Source organism: Mobula birostris, chromosome 4 (genome assembly GCF_030028105.1).
Source record: "Mobula birostris isolate sMobBir1 chromosome 4, sMobBir1.hap1, whole genome shotgun sequence".
Lineage (NCBI taxonomy): Eukaryota > Metazoa > Chordata > Chondrichthyes > Myliobatiformes > Myliobatidae > Mobula > Mobula birostris.
Window position 1 is genome coordinate 50,419,042 of NC_092373.1, and position 19,868 is coordinate 50,438,909.

Below are 19,868 nucleotides of genomic sequence, written 5' to 3' on the forward strand. Positions count from 1 at the left end.
ACTTTTTAATTTAAGCAAATATCCTTCAATAGGATAAGTTAATAATAATTTTTTTTAAAAATTTGCAATTCACACTTGCTACTCAAAGATATCTTGTCAGATTCATCAGGATTTGAGAAAGGGTTACACAATGGGATCACGACTACATTTATTACCCATCCCTAGCTGTCCTGAAAAAAATGGTGAGAGGTCCTTTCTCATTAGTGTCTTTCATTTGCATTGGGTCTGTAATTCCTGGACTGATATAAAATAATGTCAAAAATAATAAGGCAAGATTATGTGTTATTGGAGGTGAACATCAAGCTGGTGGAGTTCCCATGCCATTGATTTCCGCTTCTCATTAGAGGAAATAGCAAGAGGGTGGAAGAGGCAGGGGAAGGTTCATTCATTATGAAAAAGTTAGCTTCATTAATGAATGTTTGCTTCACAAATGTCACAATAGCTTCAAGTGCTAATACATTCCACACAATTTCTTTAGATCAGACAGCTTTGAAGACCAAAAACATAAACAAATTGAAGCAGTTCAGTATATGTGGCTTTCAGCAATGAACTTTGTCTCAACTTCACTTCCCTATTTATTTCCCATAATTCTTCATTCCCCTTGTAGACTTTGGGGTTGCAGTGGTAAAAGATAAAATGAGGTTAAACTGTATCATGATACTAATTGATTAGCACATTGTCTACTCAAAAGATGCTATTAATTTCTGTATCCCTGCTTACTATTCTCATAGTGGAGTTTACAGTAAATTTATTATCAAAGTATATACATGTACAACCATGAGATTAATTTTCTTGTGGGCATTCACAGTAAATACAAGAAACACAACAGAATCAATTAGACCACAGCCAGCAGGGCAGATAACAATCAATGTGTAAATACAAAAAGTAAGAGAAAAAGCAGAAATAGCAATAAATAAGCAATAAATATTGAGAACATGAGATGAAAATTCCTTGAAAGTGAGTCCAGTTCAGTAATGAGGCAAGTGAAGTTATCCCCTTTGGTTAAAGAGCTGATGGTTGTGGGGTAATAACTGTTTGTGAACCTGGTAGTATGGGTCCTGAGGCTCTTGTGCCTGACTTCCTAATGGCAGTAACAAGAAGAGAGCATGGCCTGGATGGTGGGGTCCTTAATGATGGATGCTGCTTTCTTGCAACAACACTCCATGTAGATGTGCTCAATGGTGCAGGGGGCTTTACCCATCATGGACTGGGCCATATCTACTATTTTTGTAGGATTTTTCCATACCAGGCCATGATGCAATCAGTCAATACACTCTTCAACACACATCTATAGGCTGGCCAGTGGTGTAGTGGCATCAGCACAGGACTTTGAGTTGAGTGGTCCTGGGTTTGAATCCAGCCAGTTCCTTGGATGCTTTCCAACAATGCTGGATTAAGTGTTGAGCTGGCAACTCGGCCTCGTAAAAAAACAGACGAAATGGCAAGTATGACGTTGTGGCCATCTCTGAAACTTGGTTAAAGGATGGCTGCCATTGAGAGTTGAATGTCCAGAATATACAGTGTATCGGAAGGATGGGTTAGTAGGCAGATGGGGGTGGTGTGGCCCTGTGTATAAGAAATAATATTAAAGCATTAGAAAGGGATGACATAGGATTGGAAGGTGTAGAGTCTCTATGGGTTGAGTTAAGAAATAGCAAGGGTAAAAGGACCCTAATGGCAGTTATATGCAGGCCTCCAAACAGCAGCCACAATATGGATTACAAATTACAGCAGGAGATAGAGAAGGCATGTCAGAAGGGCAATGTCATGATAATCGTTGGGGATTTTAACATGAAAATAGATTGGGAAAACCGGGCCAGTACTGGATCTCAAGAGAGAGAATTTGTAGAATGTCTAAAAGATGGCTTTTTAGAACAGCTTGTTGTTGAGCCCACTAAGGGATCGGCTGTGCTGGACTGGGTGTTGTGCAATGACCCGGAAGTGATAAGAGAGCTTAAGGTTAAGGAACCCTTGGGGAACAGTGACCACAATGTGATCGAGTTCACTTTGAAATTTGAGAAGAAGAAACTGAATTCCAGTGTGCCAGTGGAATAAAGGAATATGAACATACAATGGCATGAGAGGGGAACTGGCCAAGGTTGACTGGAAAGGGACACTAGCAGGAACGACAGCAGAGCATCAATGGCTAGAGTTTCTGCGAAAAATGAGGAAAGTGCAAGACAGATATATTCCAAATACGAAGAAATTTTCAAATGGAAGAAGAACACTACGGAGGCTGACAAGTGAAGTCATAGCCAAAGTAAAAGCAAAAGAGAGGACATACAAGGAAGCCAAAGCTTGTGGGAAGATAGAGAATTGGGAAGCTTTCAAAAACTTGCAGAAGGAAACTAAGGAGGTCATTTGGAAGGAAAATATGAATTATGAAAGGAAGCTGGCGACTAATATCAAGACACTAAAAGCTCTTTTAAGTATGTAAAGGTAAAAGAGTTGAGGGTAGATATAGGACAATAGAAAATGACGCTGGAGATACTGTAATGAGACCCTCACAGATAGCAGAGGAACTGATTGTGTATTTTGCAACAGTCTTCACTGTGGAAGATATCTGCAGTATACTGGACATTTAAGAGTGTCAAGGAAGTGAAGTATGTGCAATGAAAATTACAACTGAGAAGGTGCTCAGGAAGCTTAATGGTCTGAGGGTGGATAAATCTCTTGGACCTGATAGAATGCACCCTCGAGTTCTGAAGGAAGTAGCTGGAGAGATTGCAGAGGCATTGACAATGATCTTTCAAGAATCGATAGATTCTTGCATTGTACCGGATGACTGGAAAATTGCAAATGTTACTCTGCTATTCAAGAAGGGTGGGAGACAACAGAAGGGAAACTGTAGACCTGTTAGCCTGACATCAGTGGTTGGGAAGTTGTTGGAATCGATTGTTAGGGATGAGAGTATAGAGTAGCTGGAGGCGCATGACAAGATAGGACAAAGCCAGCATGTTTTCCTGAAAGGAAAATCCTGCCTGACTAACCTACTGCAATTTTTTGAGGAAACTACAAGCAGTGTAGACAAAGGAGATGCAGTAGATGTGGTGTACTTGTGGCTAAATTTGCTGATGATACAAAGATAGCTGGAGGAATGGGTAGTGTTGAGGAAACAGAGAGACTTAGATAGTTTAGGGGAATGGGCAAAGAAGTGGCAAATGAAATATAATGTAGGAAACTGTATGGGCATGCACTTTGGTGGAAGAAATAAATGGGCAGACTATTATTTAGCTGGGGAGAGAATTCAGACTGCAGAGATGCAAAGAGACTTGGGAGTCCTTGTGCAGGATACCCTTAAAGTTAACCTCCAGGTTGAGTCGGTGGTGAAGAAGGTGAATGCAATGTTGGCATTCATTTCAGGTACAGAATGTAAGAGCGGGGATGTGATGTTGAGGCACTATAAGGCACTCATGAGACCACACTTGGAGTATTGTGTGCAGTTTTGGGCTCCTTATTTTAGAAAGAATATACTGACATTGGAGAGGGTTCAGAGAATATTCACGAGAATGATTCCAGGAATGAAAGGGTTACCATATGAGGAATATCTGGCAGCTCTTGGACTGTATTCCCTGGAGTTCATAGAAACATTCCAAAGGTTAAAAGGCCCGAACAAATTAGATCTGGCAAAGTTACCTCCCTTGACCAGACAGCATGACTTCAGGATTGTAGGATGTCCATTTAGAACAGAAATACGGAGAAATTACTTTAGTCAGAAGGTGGTAAATCTGTGGAATTTGTTGCCATGAGTGGCTGTGGAGCCCAAGTCATTGGGTGTATTTAAGGCAGAGATAGGTTCTTGATTAGCCAGGGCATCAAAGGGTATGGGGAGAAGGCAGGGGAGTGGGGGTCACTGGAAGAATTGGATCAGCCCACGATTAAATAGCGGAGCAGACTCAGTGGGCCGAATGGCCTACTTCTCCTATATCTTATGGTCTTATAATGGCACTAAATGTTGGACGCAGGATAGATGCTCTGAAATGATAACAGCGTGGAATTTAAAGTTTCTGACTCTCTCTCTGCTCCTCTGATGCCCTAATGAGGACTGGTTCATGGACCTTTGGTTTCCTCCTCCTGAAGTCAATAATCATCACTTTGGTCTTGCTGACACTGAGTGAGCAATAACACGGTTTACAAATTTGTCCTGGTTATGAATGCCCGATTTATGGACATCCATACTTATGAATAATTTTCCATAAATTCAGATGTATGAATTGCAAAACTAATTTCCTTTGGGTATTGAGCGGAATAGATCACTTGTTGACAATACAACCTGAGCCTTCCACACAAACACCAGTCATACAACACAGTCAGTATCATCATAAAGAGCATGGTGCTTATTCTTGAGCACAGCACTAATGCCTCCTGTCTAGAAAATATATATATTCAAATAACTGTTACAATACTGGTGTGCAGAAGAGAAGATGCTCTTTTGAAACCTGGTGTGATGGGGGGGGGAAGAGAGAGAGTGACCCCCTCTCTCCCCCACCCTAGGTTGCAAAAGAGCATGTTCTCTTCTGCACACCACTGTTGTAACACATAGTTATTTGAATTACTGTCTCCTTCCTGTCAGCTTGAGCCAATCTGGCCTTTCTCCTCTGACTTCTGTCATTAACAGGTCATTTTTCCCACAGAACTGCTGCTCACTGGATATGACTTTTTTTCCTGCACCATTCCCTGTAAATTCTACGAACTGTTGTGTGTGACAATCCCAGGAGATCAGCTGTTTCTGAGATACTCAAAACACCCTGTCTGGTACCAACAATTGTTCCACGGTCAAAATCACTTTAGATCACGTTTCTTCCTCATTCTGCTGTGGTCTGTACAACAACTGAACCACTTGACCATGTCTGCATGCTTTTATGCATTGAGTTGCTGCCACATGATTAACTGATTAGATATTTGCATTAGCAAGCAGGTATACCCAATAAAGTGGCCACTGAGTGTTTGTGTTACAGTATAACTTTGTAACTCAGAGAAAGGTGCAATAACAATGCCTTTAGTTTAGCCAACCTTCAGAACTGGAATCAGACTTTACCAAGACTTTTATGTTTTAGAAAACTGAAGGAAGGTCAAATGTTTAACACAAGATTTCTTTGAGTACAAGGCTTATCCCAGAAGCACTGCTTTACTGATCTTTGCCTACTTTTACAGAAAAAAAACATAGGATAAACTACGTTTGAAGAATAAAGAATGTAGTTAAACATTCATTAATTATTCATTAAACATGAATAAATTTATTTTTATATACAACAACTTAAGGTCCAGAACATAAAATGGATCTTCTAGTATCTTGTTAATTTTGTTAAGAGTGTTGGATATAATCATGTGTTGGATTAATAGTGTTTTATGTTAATTTTTACAATTGCTTGATTTCCATTAACAATTCCATAATAGAACCATTTTTAATTGGAACTTTAAAATTGACTTTATTCTCATTTTAAAATGCATTTTGTAGATCTTATATATCAAATATCTGAAGTAGTAACCATAGAAACCATAGAAACTACAGCACAGAAACAGGCCCTTTGGCCCTTTTTGGCTGTGCCGAACCATTTTCTGCCTAGTCCCACTGACCTGCACACGGACCATATCCCTCCATACACCTCCCATCCATGTATCTGTCCAATTTATTCTTAAATGTTAAAAAAGAACCCGCATTTACCACCTCGTCTGGCAGCTCATTCCATACTCCCACCACTCTCTATGTGAAGAAGCCCCCCCCTAATGTTCCCTTTAAACTTTTTCCCCCTCACCCTTAACCCATGTCCTCTGGTTTTTTTCTCCCCTTGCCTCAGTGGAAAAAGCCTGCTTGCATTCACTCTATCTATACCCATCATAATTTTATATACCTCTATCAAATCTCCCCTCATTCTTCTACGCTCCAGGGAATAAAATCCTAAACTATTCAACCTTTCTCTGTAACTGAGTTTCTCAAGTCCCGGCAACATCCTTGTAAACCTTCTCTGCACTCTTTCAACCTTATTTATATCCTTCCTGTAATTTGGTGACCAAAACTGAACACAATACTCCAGATTCGGCCTCACCAATGCCTTATACAACCTCATCATAACATTCCAACTCTTATACTCAATACTTCGATTAATAAAGGCCAATGTACCAAAAGCTGTCTTTACGACCCTATCTACCTGTGACGACACTTTTAGGGAATTTTGTATCTGTATTCCCAGATCCCTCTGTTCCACTGCACTCCTCAGTGCCTTACCATTAACTCTGTATGTTCTACCTTGGTTTGTCCTTCCAACGTGTAATACCTCACACTTGTCAGTATTAAACTCCATCTGCCATTTTTCCAGATGGTCCAAGTCCCTCTGCAGGCTCTGAAAACCTTCCTCACTGTCTACTACACCTCCAATCTTTGTATCATCAGCAAACTTGCTGATCCAATTTACCACATTATCATCCAGATCATTGATATAGATGACAAATAACAATGGACCCAGCACTGATCCCTGTGACACACCACTAGTCACAGGCCTCCACTCAGAGAAGCAATTCTCTACCACCACTCTCTGGCTTCTTCCATCGAGCCAATGTCTAATCCAATTTACCACCTCTCCATGTATACCTAGCGACTGAATTTTCCTAACTAACCTCCCATGCGGGACCTTGTCAAAGGCCTTACTGAAGTCCATGTAGACAATATCCACTGCCTTCCCTTCATCCACTTTCCTGGTAACCTCCTCGAAAAACTCCAACAGATTGGTCAAACATGACCTACCATGCACAAAGCCATGTTGACTCTCCCTAATAAGCCCCTGTTTATCCAAATGCTTGTAGATTCTGTCTCTTAGTACTCCCTCCAATAACTTACCTACTACTGACGTTAAACTCACCAGCCTATAATTTCCCGGATTACTTTTCGATCCTTTTTTAAACAACGGATCAACATGAGCCACTCTCCAATCCTCCGGCACTTCACCCGTAGACAGCAACATTTTAAATATTTCTGCCAGGGCCCCCGCAATTTCAACACTAGCAACAGCAAGTTATTAATCTTGTTTTATAAAACGATGTAATTTGAATTCTTATTGTGTTCTGTGGTATTCAAATGCTGTATTCTAAGAGCAAGTGAAAGAGTATTCCCTGAATGTGATCTCCCACCTTAATTCTTCATGTCCTTTGCATTTTTCTGCCTGGAACCACCATTTCTGTAATAATGTACACGAACATGCTCTTTATAGTTTAGATGAAATAGTAACCAAAGTTCATTGTACATTTAGTACCAAATTAATTGTCAAAAGCACCCAAACACGAGGAATTCTGCAGATGCTGGAAATTCAAGCAACAGGCATCAAAGTTGCTGGTGAATGCAGTCCAGGCAGCAACTCTAGGAAGAGGTACAGTCGACGTTTCCGGCCGAGACCGTCCTGACGAAGGATCTCGGCCCGAAACGTTGACTGTACCTCTTCCTAGAGATGCTGCCTGGCCTGCTGCTTTCACCAGCAACTTTGATGTCAAAAGCACCCAAGGGTTTTGGATGATAAGTTGTCCTGTTTTTTTACCAAGGCTATTGTAAGTGTAAGGAATGACGTATATCTGTTAGCATACATAATGGGCTCAATGGAAAAGATGAAATGAAGATCTAAATGTCACCGATTGGTTGTTGTATGTAGGAAGTCTATGCATGAAGTTGTCAATTATATGACGTACCTTTAAAATATATCAGAAATGTGTTTTATGATTAAATATAACAAGATTTTGTCAGTTGTATAACTAACAAATAAAAATATGTGATCTCAGTTTTACCCTTTATGGGTCAGAAGTTTGGAAGTCGAACACTTTCACTAGTATTTGAACATAATTTAGTGTAATGTTTCATTACAATTTTCATTTCAAGAATGCCATAGTATTGAAAATGTCACCTTTCAGATGGAAAATTAAAGTAATACTCTATCCATTCAGTAGGAAATTTAAAAAAGCAGATCTCAGTATGTCTATATGTTACCAAATAACCTTTTTAACCCCACGTTATCAGAAAAAGTAGTACACGCATCCAAATTTTTCGCACAATTTATATATGAAATAAACTCTTACCATAAATTCCGTTAGGTATGGAGCTTCAAAAATATAATTAAACATTTCCTCCTTTACAAACTGCAAAATCCATGGATCTGGGATCAAATATTTGGAATCTCAAGTGGTATCATGATGTAAAATGAGATATATAATATGCAGAGAAAGCTCCTGCAGTCATCTATGTAATTGTAACAAGATAATTTGTTTTTAGTGACAATGATTGAGATATAAGGCCAGGATGTTAAGAATAACTCTAAGAAAGATAATTGAATAAAGTTTCATCCTTTTAACCAAGGCCCCTTTTGTACCCTATGTGGATATTAAATTTCATCTGCATGAAATCTGCTCTAAAGATCCAGCACTCCTTACTACATAATTAGATTATCAGCCTTGATATTTTTATACATGGGTCTCTTGAATGAAATCACAGCTTCTCATGGATTCTTGCATCTGCCAAATCAATCAAAGTCTTTGTATTGTAATAGTCCATGGCATGCTTCCCAGGTTGAGAAGCATTTTGAAAATGGAGATAATGTTCCCAAAGTTTTGAAAATCTTACTCACTGGTTGCCTCATTTAGTTTCATTTAAAGAAAATGCCACGTTTGATTTTCTAACTGTGCTTCTTTTTCTAATCACATCATGAGTATCCTTAACCATTTGTCATGGTGAGGGCAAAATCAAATGATGTGGTCACTAATCATGGAGAGAAAGTTGAAGGCTTCCATTGCAGATTTGGAACAATTTACTACTGAAATATATTTGTTGTCATATAGTCTGTCAATGTTTATTTTAGTCATTTTATATGTTACAGAAAGATAACAAGGCTAATTGTTCTAATGTCATTCTATAATACTCCAAAAAAGTTCATAATTCCTTTGATTATTCTCTTACCTCTGGTTGAATTAGTAGCATCTATAATGTGCATTCCATAAAATATTCATACAATTGACAAATCATTTGACAGAATCTTCCAAATTTCAATTGCCTTCCATTCAGTGCATGTTACAAAAATCCTGTATTTGCCTCGGTTATCCAATCTGATAACTGATAAGTTGAATGTACAAGCTGTTTTACAAGAAAAGGCTGATTGGCCAGGTTGTATCTACTGGACTTTAGAATAGTAAATGGTGATCTTAGTGGAAGTATATCAAAACCTAAAGGAGTCTTGCTGGAATGGATGGGAAAAGATTTTCACTGTTGTGGAAGAATCTCGAACTGGGGGTCCTTGTTTAAAAATAAGGACAATCTATTTTAGATGCACAGTTTAGATTATCTTTTTTCTCTCCAGCATTGTGAAGCTTTGGAACTTTACTCCTTAAAAGGCCTTTTGAAATGTTTTGGCACAGAGGTAGTTAAGAAATGGGGGTGGAAGGTTATGGGGTAACTCTCTTATGTTGAGGTCATAATCAGATCCAATATGGAGCAGGCTTGACAGGCCAAGGGGCTTAATCCTGTTCTTAATCTATATATTTGTATGAAACAAAATAAAAATACAAAATGGTGAAACAAATTACAGAAAAATGCTAAGTTCAGGTGACAGCATAATGCTATACACTTTCTAAATGTTTTGAGTAATTGTGGAACAAAATAACTAAAAATGCTGTAAAACAATTTAACAAATCATGTGGTCTTTAAATGTGTGAATAACAAAGAATTTGATTCTACAGAGAAGCAACAGAGCTCACAAAGAGGAGGCAAAGGAAAGAAGGAAATGCATTTAAAGTGGTGCCAAATCATCGCAATTCACATGGAGTTCAAAATACCCTAGGTATGTAATATTTTCTGTCATCAACATTATTAAATATTTATAACACAATAATGTGCAAAGGTGAAATGAGTTTTATAGGATGTAAGGAAAACTCTTCTTACCAAATTCTGCATGTAAAATACTTGGCCTTCTTAAATAGGAGCTGAGGAGCAAGTAGAGTAACATGGCACATGGTTAGAACATCCTGCCAGAGGAGGTGGTGGGATCAGATAGTCATAGTCATACTTTATTGATCCCGGGGGAAATTGTTTTTTGTTACAGTTGCACCATAAATAATAAATAGTAATAAAACCATAAGTAGTTAAATAGTAATATGTAAATTATGCCAGTAAATTATGAACTAAATCCAGGACCAGCCTATTGGCTCAGGGTGTCTGACCCTCCAAGGAAGGAGTTGTAAAGTTTGATGGCCACAGGCACGAATGACTTCCTATGATGCTCTGTGCTGCATCTCGGTGGAATGAGTCTCTGGCTGAATGTACTCCTGTGTCCACCCAGTACATTATGTAGTGGATGGGAGACATTGTCCAAGATGGCATGCAACTTAGACAGCATCCTCTTTTCAGACACCACCGTGAGAGAGTCCAGCTCCATCCCCACAACATCACTGGCCTTACAAATGAGTTTGTTGATTCTGTTGGTGTCTGCTACCCTCAGCCTGCTGCCCCAGCACACAACAGCAAACATGATAGCACTGGCCACCACAGACTCGTAGAACATCCTCAGCATCGTCCGGCAGATGTTAAAGGACCTCAGTCTCCTCAGGAAATAGAGACGGCTCTGACCCTTCTTGTAGACAGCCTCAGTGTTCTTTGACCAGTCCAGTTTATTGTCAATTCGTATCCCCAGGTATTTGTAATCCTCCACCATGTCCACACTAACCCCCTGGATGGAAACAGGGGTCATCGGTACCTTAGCTCTCCTCAGGTCTACCACCAGTTCCTTAGTCTTTTTCACATTAAGCTGCAGATAATTCTGCTCACACCATGTGACAAAGTTTCCTTCCGTAGCCCTGTACTCAGCCTCATCTCCCTTGCTGATGCATCCAACTATGGCAGAGTCATCCGAAAACTTCTGAAGATGACAAGACTCTGTGCAGCAGTTGAAGTCCGAGATGTAAATAGTGAAGAGAAAGGGAGACAAGACAGTCCCCTGTGGAGCCCCAGTGCTGCTGATCACTCTGTCGGACACACAGTGTTGCAAGCACACGTACTGTGGTCTGCCAGTCAGGTAATCAAGAATCCATGATACCAGGGAAGCATCCACCTGCATTGCTGTCAGCTTCTCCCCCAGCAGAGCAGGGCGGATGGTGTTGAACGCACTAGAGAAGTCAAAAAACATGACCCTCACAGTGCTCGCTGGCTTGTCCAGGTGGGCGTAGACATGGTTCAGCAGGTAGACGATGGCATCCTCAACTACTAGTCGGGGCTGGTAGGTGAACTGGAGGGGATATAAGTGTGGCCTGACCATAGGTCGGAGCAGCTCCAGAACAAGTCTCTCCAGGGTCTTCATGATGTGGGAGGTCAATGCCACCGGTCTGTAGTCATTGAGGCCGCTGGGGCGCAGCGTCTTCGGCACAGGGACGAGGCAGGATGTCTTCCACAGTACAGGAACCCTCCGGAGCCTCAGGGTCAGGTTGAATACATGGCGAAGTACTCCACATAGCTGAGGGGCACAGGCTTTGAGCACCCTGGTACTGACACCATCCGGTCCTGCAGCCTTGCTTGGGTTGGGACGTTTCAGCTGTCTTCTCACCTGTTCAGCTGTGAAGCTCACCGTGGTGGTTTCGTGTGGAGAAGTGGTGTAGTCATGAGAGCAGGGTGGGGGACTGTGAGGAGGGTAGGAGGGGAGAGTGGAATATGTGTTGGTTGGGGGCTGACAACAGATGGCTTATGTGGGGGATGGGCAGGGGCCACAATGTCAAATCTGTTAAAGAACAGGTTAAGTTCATTGGCCCTGTCCACACTGCCTTCAGCTCCTCTGTTGCTAGTTTGCCGGAACCCAGTGATGGTCCTCATCCGCCTCCAGACCTCTCCCATGTTGTTCTGCTGGAGTTTCCACTCAAGCTTCCTCCTGTACCTGTCTTTAGCCTCCCTGGATCCTGGCTTTCAGGTCCCTCTGTATTGCCCTCAGCTCCTCCCTATTTCCATCTCTAAATGCCCTCTTTTTAGCGTTCAGGATGTCCTTAATGTCCTTTGTCACCCATGGCTTTTTATTTGAATAACAAAGGACAGTTCTTGTCGGAACATTGCAGTCCACACAGAAGTTGATGTAGTCAGTGATGCACTCTGTGAACCCATCAATATCCTCTCCATGTGGCTCACAGAGTGCCTGTCAGTCTGTCACCTCAAAGCAACCCTGGAGTGCCTCATAAGCCTCCTCCGACCATTTTCTCACTGTCCTCGAGGTTGCAGGTTTACTCTTCACCAGAGGCACATAGCAGGGTTTTAGATGCACCAGGTTGTGATCTGACCTTCCCAGTGGGGGGAGGGGAGAGGAGCTGTATGCATCCTTAACGTTAGCGTACATCAAATCCAGCGTCCTCTCCCCTCTGGTTGTACAGCTCACATACTGCGTGAAGTTGGGCAGTGTTCTAGCCATGGTAACCTGGTTGAAGTCACCCGAGATGGTAATGAGGGCACTCGGGTGCTGGGTTTGTAATCTGGTTATGACGGTGTAAATGATGTTACACGCCGACGTTGGGTTGGCAGAGGGAGGGATGTACACAACAACCACAATAGCATGTGAGGTTTCCCTTGGCAAATAATATGGCTGGAGTCCAACAGCAAAAAGTTCAATATCCGAGCTACAATCACGTTCCTTGATTGTAATATGCCCAGGATTGCACCATCTGTTATTTACCAGAACTGCCAGCCCCCCTCCTTTACGCTTACCGCTGTCAGTGCACTTCCGGTCAGCTCGAATGGTCTGGAAGCCCTCTATGGAAATGCTTTGATCGGGTATGTCCTCATGCAGCCACGTCGCAGTAAAGCACATGACACTGCTCTCCTGAAATGTTCTCTGACTCCTGACAAGCACCGTCAGTTTGTCTATTTTATTCCCCAGCGATCTCACATTTCCCATGATGAGAGAGGGGAGACACGGCTTATAACTTCTCTTCTCCATAAGCCTCTGTTGTCTCAACCCGGTCCTCTTCCCTCACCTTTTTGATCCCCCTCTGCATCCTCTGTGTATTTTCCTCCGGATTTCAGCCGGGATGTCCGCTGCTCTGTTCGCTAAGCCGGCGGGCATGAGCGCAATCAATTGGTCCCTGGAATAAGCAATGCAGCCATCCTGCTGCCACGCTAACGAGACGTGTCCGAATGTAACTAATTCCAGCACTAAAAAAACAAGTAAAACTCTCTCCACCAGCATGTTAGAGAGGGTGCAGCTTCAACGTGTTACCGTGAGAAAAAAATGCAACAAATAGCTAAGTTAAAAAGTTTAAAAGTAAGACACTACGGAGCAACTGGAACAGGCTGCATATATGACCGGCGCATGCGCACAGAAAGAAAAAGATACAAAGAAGCCATAAAATAACTCAAGAATGAAATTAGGAACACCAAGAGAGGCCATGAAAAGGTCTTGGCAAGTAGGATTAAAGAGAATTCTAAGGCTTTTATAGAGCAAGAGGATAGCTGGAGAGCAGGGGGGACCACTCATTGATAAAGGAGGGAATATGATTGGGAGTATAGGTGAGGTTCTAAATGAGTACTTTTCCAAGGAGAAGGACGTGGCGGATGGGAAGATCAGGGTGGAGTATGCTAATTTGATAGGGCTTTTCAAGATAAAGGAGGAGGTAGTGTTGGGTTTCTTAAAGAACACTAAATTGGATTAAGTCCACAGGACCTGATGGGATATACCCAGGTTATTGAGAGAGGCAAGAGATGAGATCAATGGGGCCTTGACCAATATCATTGTTTCCTCTCTAGCAACAGACAAGGTCCCAGAAGACTGGTGAGTAGCTAATGTTCAAAAACAGAAATAAAGAAAATCCTGAGATTATGAAAGGCGTAGACCGCCAGTATCTTATTCCCATGGTTGAAATGTCTAATACCAGAGGACTTGTATTTAAGTTCAGAGGGCAGGTTTTTTTACCCAGAGAGTGGAGCGTGCCTGGAATGTTTTGCCTGAAGTGCTGGGGGAGACAAATATAATAAGGTCTTTTAGGAGGCTCTTATATAGGCACATTGTTACATGCCCCGTAACTGGGTTGCCAAACCAGCAGAAATGGATCACTCAGTTGGAGTCTGGATTACTAGAACTAAGAAAGTTTTATTAAAGAAACAAGCAACACAGTAATCGAAAGGATAATAAATGCAACAGTTCAGCAATGATAAACACACATGTGCACAGAATCAAGCTCTATCGTTGTCTAGGGGTAAATGACCAATTTCAAAGTGACATAAAATCCAGTTCAATTTAGTTCAGTTCGCAGTAATCGTTGCCATGGCGATGGACAATGTGGGGGGGAGGGAGAGAGAGAACGAGAACGACTGATCATTCAGAACGGCTTCCACTCACAGACCTGCGATATTGCTCACAAGCAGCTTTCGGGCGAGTCCTTTGTGATGTCACCTGGGGTCACCGACCGTGACCCCTCCTCCAGATGCGGTTGATCCTCTGCAGTGAACCCGGCACCCAAGCAAGGGCGGACACACACCGGGTTCCCGCTGATCGTACATTTCCACCCTGTGCGTTTGTGGCCCGGTACTTCCCACCGACTCGTGAGAGGCGCACCGCTTCCAGGGTCTCGTTACCTCGAGTGTCGTGTGTGTCCTGCCTTAGCGAACCTGTCCCTTTTTATCCCCCTGCTGGGGTATCGCCTGTCCATCACTTCAAACAGTTCAGGGTTCAAAGGGGGAGCCGCTCTAGACAGCTCTCTCTCCCGTCCCTTCATTACACATCTCCAGATCACCTGTCCATCACTTCAAACAGTTCAGGGTTCAAAGGGGGAGCCGATCTTGACAATACCCAGACTGATGGCTCCTTCATTAACATCCCCAAATGCTGCTTAATTGTTCCTTATCTCTCCCTCCCCTGAGGATGGGTGGCAGACCAACTGCTGATGCCACTGGTGCAAGCCCAGGCCAGCAAACATCTTAATTTATGTGTATTCTCGTCACAACATGAACATGCAGAAAATGGAAAGATATGGATATTGTGTAGGCAGAAGGGATTAGTTTAGCTGGGCATTTGATTACCAATTTAATTAATTCAGCACAACATTGTGTGTCAAAGGCTTTGTTCCAGTGCTGTACTATGTTCTAATTATTTACATGCAAGAATTTTAAAATCTGTTTAAGCTATTGAGACAAGTACGTGTCTAGAAATCTTTGGCCAAAAATAAAGTAAATGTTGAAAATATGTGATAGAAATAAAATAAGGGGAAGGATAACAAAGTAAGAGAATAAAAGTTAGCAGTCGGTCAGTGGCATTCCATAAGAGGATTTGCAGCTGGCTGTAAGGAATGTGAAATAGTTTCAAAAGAGAAGGGTTCACTATAAAAGGAGCAAGTTTCAAGTTCAGTTTTGAATAATGTTGAATATGGATTATTTTGAAACTGTTTATAAATGAAAGAACATTAAAAAGTTGTAGGCAGAATGACATTGTGACTAAACATTGTCAGAGAAATAAATATTATGTCCTCAAGTTTTATGTACTTTTCCTCAATGCATTTTACAAATAAATAAAATTACATTAGTGCCAATAAAATGGCAATCATCTTTATATATACCCTTTAAAATTTCACCTTTACATAGGTCCTTATTTTAATCCACGTTCCCGGCAGCGGATTCCACGTGACCTAGCAATGTGTGTGACACCAAGTGGACAGTTCTATTGTTCTATGTGTAATATTGGAGCCAGTGAAGAACCAGAATTTCGGTTGCACCTTGAAAGCAAATTACATAAGTGTAAAGTGTCAGAACAGCGATATCGCAATGAAATGGAAAATCTTGGATATGTATGAAGGTTTGAATATACATGCATCTTATAACTTTAGAAGAATGCTTATAATTGTCAAGATACATTCACAATATCAATACAAAATATTAAGTCTTAAAGAAATTATAGAGGCCATTTTAATTGTACAATATTTTGTATAATGTCAATGTGTATTTTGTGCTTGCTTAATATTATTTAATTTTTTCTCTGTATAGAGCACATCCATTAATTGTTTTATTATTAACCTTTGCCCCTTAAAAGGAGTGTGTAACTGGTCATAAGATGCTTTTACAAATGATTTGGAAGTATTTGATTTAATATTTGCTTACCTTGTACAATTTTCCAGCAAAATGTTCCTTTTTGTAATTTAATGTTATTCTAATTTTGTCTCTTTTAATGTATTTATTTTTGTTTTATAACATGTAGTTATCTTCTGAAGTCAGTCCAGAAGATGATGAACATTTATTAAAATATCAACTTTGATCATTCCTTTTATTGTTGACTGTCTTTACAAAGAAAATGTCACCACCAGGCTCTCTGGAGAATAATCCTAAGATTGAAAAATAGCATAACAGGATAATGTCCATTTAAGTTTATTAAGCTATCTTTATTTCAGATAGTGACCTGGAGGAGTTAATGCGCTTGATGATGTAATGAATCAGCAAATGTTGAAGCTTTTCTGTATTTCTGTATGAAGTGCTGTGCATACATACCTACAGAATATTTCAAAGTGAACTTCCTCACAATTGAGTTCCATTGGCATTGACAGCATGAACTGTGTAAGTAGTCAACCACAGAAAAAATGAATGGACGTTGGTGCTGTTGTTACTCCTGTGACTCGAAATAACATTCCTAAATGGTGATATTCTCCTTTTAAAGTTGTCTCACATTTCCAGAATCTTAAAAACATAACCATGGAAGAATAATTTAAAAAGCTCAAAATTGTGGAAATGTTAAATGTTGTGTTTTGCAAATTGATCAAAATGAGCTTTTGAATTTGATGGATAAAACCTTTTCAAGATATTAGATAAGTGTCTTGTCCTGGGTTTGTTTGTTGGAGCTTTTATTAATGACAAATATGTATATTGCTTTATAGAAGATAGTAAAAATTTATACAACTGGAAAGGCATTGAGTTGAGTACATTTGCACATAGTATAATATATATGTTCCATTTAAGTGGTGGAAAAGGATTACTTTCACGGTTTCCATAGTAGTTATATGTCTGTAAACTCACATCTCTTTTCACTTGGCTGACCTGACTACCTTTAAGAACAGTCGAGGGATCTTTCTATTAAAGGCTAGCATTTGATGAATATTCTTTATCAAACTATAGTTTATTTTTTATAATATTTTATGGATGTAAAATTGTACTGAATTTTTCTATCATTATTCTCATTGTTATATTTTTCTCTGTGCTGAATTTGATGTGAAAGATGACCATCTATTTGCATCTATGATATAAAGCTATTCAGATTGAGCCTTTCAGGTTTACATGATAGATGTTGATATTAAACAAGTGCATTTATAAATTTATGGCTCAGACCATGACTGCTGCATGATTGTACTTGCTTGGTATCATAATTTTAGCCAGTGGTACAATCTGTTGGATGACATTTCCATTGCAAATGTAGATTCACTTCAGGCCCCTATTTTTAATATTTCATCTCACAATTTAAGAGGAATAGTTATAAACTTTCACATATAATGTGCATAAATTTAACAGTACTAGTATTTTGCTGACATGATGAAATGAATAAAATATAACTTTTTAATTTCAGAGTATAAATATGATCAATTATAATGGATTAATCTGAGGATCATTTGTTTGCAAGAATGCATAACTTGAAAGTACCTTTGTCTTTTATTTTGCACAACTGTATGCATGTTCTTTCTGTAAATTTGTGGAATAAAATAATTCTAATTTTTTTGTTCACTGCTCTATTTGTGGTTCTGTTTGATAATAACAAAAAGCAAAAGTGATTCATTGTCTTTTCCTTCCTCAAAATATTGTAGTGTGCTTTCTTGCCTTCTAGCAAGTAAATCCATAAAATATCCATCCCAATATTCCTTAAAGGTTTACATATTAAGTCTGTCCTCAGTCTCCTCTGGTCCAGTAAAATCCATTTAGCTTCTCTAATTTTCTTATAGCTGCAGTTTTTCAATCCTGGCATCAACCTAGTAAATCTTTTCTGCATTCTTTTTAGCCTAATGAGACCTTGACTCCACACTCTATTCATGTTCTGGGGCAACTGGTCTTGTAAACATACAATTCTAACAAAGCCTCCCTTCCATTTCTGTAGCTTCAATGTGCTGAGTGCCAGCAAATGGTGCGGGTACAATTTGAGTCTCAATGTGGACAAGGCTAAAGCAATGATTATGGTCTTTAGAAATTGTAGCTGACCAATCCTCACTACACATACATGGCTCATACGTAGAGAGTTAGGAGCACCAAATTGCTGGGAGTTCACGTTACAATCTCATCTGGTCTCTTAACAACACTTCTTTAGTCGAGAAAGTACAGCCATTCTAACCAATTTTTACAGGAGCATCATTGAGAGTATCCTGACCAGTTGCATCACCGTCTGGTACAGGAATTGAAAGTTTTATGACTGCAAGACCCTACAAATGCTTGCAAGGATCGCTGAGAGGATCAGGTGGGTCTTTGTTTCACCAATCTGAGATATTTATCAGGAGCACTGAGTACACAGGGGCCTTGCCATTGTCAAGGATCCCTACCATCAAGCAGGAGGTACTGTAGCATTCAGACGAGGACTGCTGGGATGGGAAATAGCTTCCACCCCCAGGCCATGAGACTAATGAACTCCCTGCCACCACCCAGGTCTCATCACATATGCGGCGGCAGTAGTGTAAAACTATTTACTTTTTAACTTGAGTTGTAAAATCAGAATAGGGTTTATTATCACCAGCACATGTCGTGAAATTTGTTAACGCAATACATAATATAGAAGAAGAAAAAAATACATAAGTAAATCAATTACAGTATATGTATATTGAATAGATTAAAAATTGTGCAAAAAAATATATATATTAAAAAAAGTGAGGTAGTGTTCACAGGTTCAATGTCCATTTAGGAATCGGATGGCAGATGTGAAGAAACTGTTCCTCAACGTTTAGGCCTCTGTACCTCCTACCTGATGGTAAGAGTGAGAAAAGTGCATGTCCTGGGTGCTGGAGGTCCTTAATAATGGATGCTGCCTTTCTGAGACACTGTTCCTTGAATTTGTCCTGGGTACTTTGTAGGCTAGTACCCAAGATGGAGATGACGAGATTTACAACCCTCTACCGGTCCTATGCAGTAGCCTCCCCCCACCCCCTCCTATACCAGACCATGATGCAGCCTGTCAGAATGCTACATATATAGAACATCTATACACTGGCATAAGTCACGAAATTCGTTGCTTTGTGACAGCAGTACAGTGTAATACATAATAAATAAACTACAAATTACACTAAGAATATATAAATAAAAAATAAAACAAGTCATGCAAAAGGAGAGCAAAGAAAGAAAAAACCAGTGAGGTAGTGTATATGGGTTGATTGACAATTCAGAAATCTGATGGTAGAGGGGCAGAAGTTGTTCCTAAAATTTTGAGTCTGTATCTTCAGGCTCCTGTACCACCACCTTGATGGGAGCAATGAAAAGAAGTCATGTCCTGGCTGATAGGAGTCCTTAATGGTGGATACTGCCTTTTTGAGGCATTGCCTTTTGATGATGTCTGGATGAGGTGCACCCAAGGGTTCCGAAGGAGGTGGCTTTGGAGATTGTGGAAGCATTGGAAATGAACTTCCAGGAATCAATAGACTCTGGCATGGTTCTGGAGGACTGGAAGGTCACAAATGTAGTTCCGCTATTTAAGAAAGGAAGGAGGCAGCAAAAAGAAAATTACAGACCTATTAATCTGACATCGGTAGTTGGAAAGATATTGGAGTCAATCCTCAAGGACGAGGTTATGAAATGCCTCGAGGTGCATGACAAGATAGGCCAAAGCCAACATGGTTTCATGAAGGGAAGATCCTGCCTCACCAACCTATTGGAATTTTTTGAGGTAATCTCGAATAAGATTGACAAGGGAGAGGCTGTGGGTGTTGTG

At 40.4% G+C, this 19,868-nt stretch overlaps 1 protein-coding gene across 6 annotated transcripts in view; it reads left to right on the top strand.

Moving 5' to 3' along the window:
* Positions 1–17,631, top strand: part of zmat3 (zinc finger, matrin-type 3) — a 94,367-nt gene extending 76,736 nt beyond the window's left edge. For 5 of the 6 annotated variants that reach the window (XM_072254561.1, XM_072254559.1, XM_072254560.1 and 2 more), the window contains 2 exons: positions 9,709–9,809; positions 15,572–16,013. In XM_072254561.1, coding sequence (XP_072110662.1) covers positions 9,709–9,809; positions 15,572–15,780 — 310 coding nt within the window. In that variant the 3' untranslated portion in view covers positions 15,781–16,013. Of the gene's footprint in view, positions 1–9,708; positions 9,810–15,571; positions 16,014–16,371 lie in introns of those variants that run through there. The other variant, XM_072254558.1, reaches the window with a different exon arrangement.
* The last annotated feature ends 2,237 nt before the right edge of the window (positions 17,632–19,868 follow it).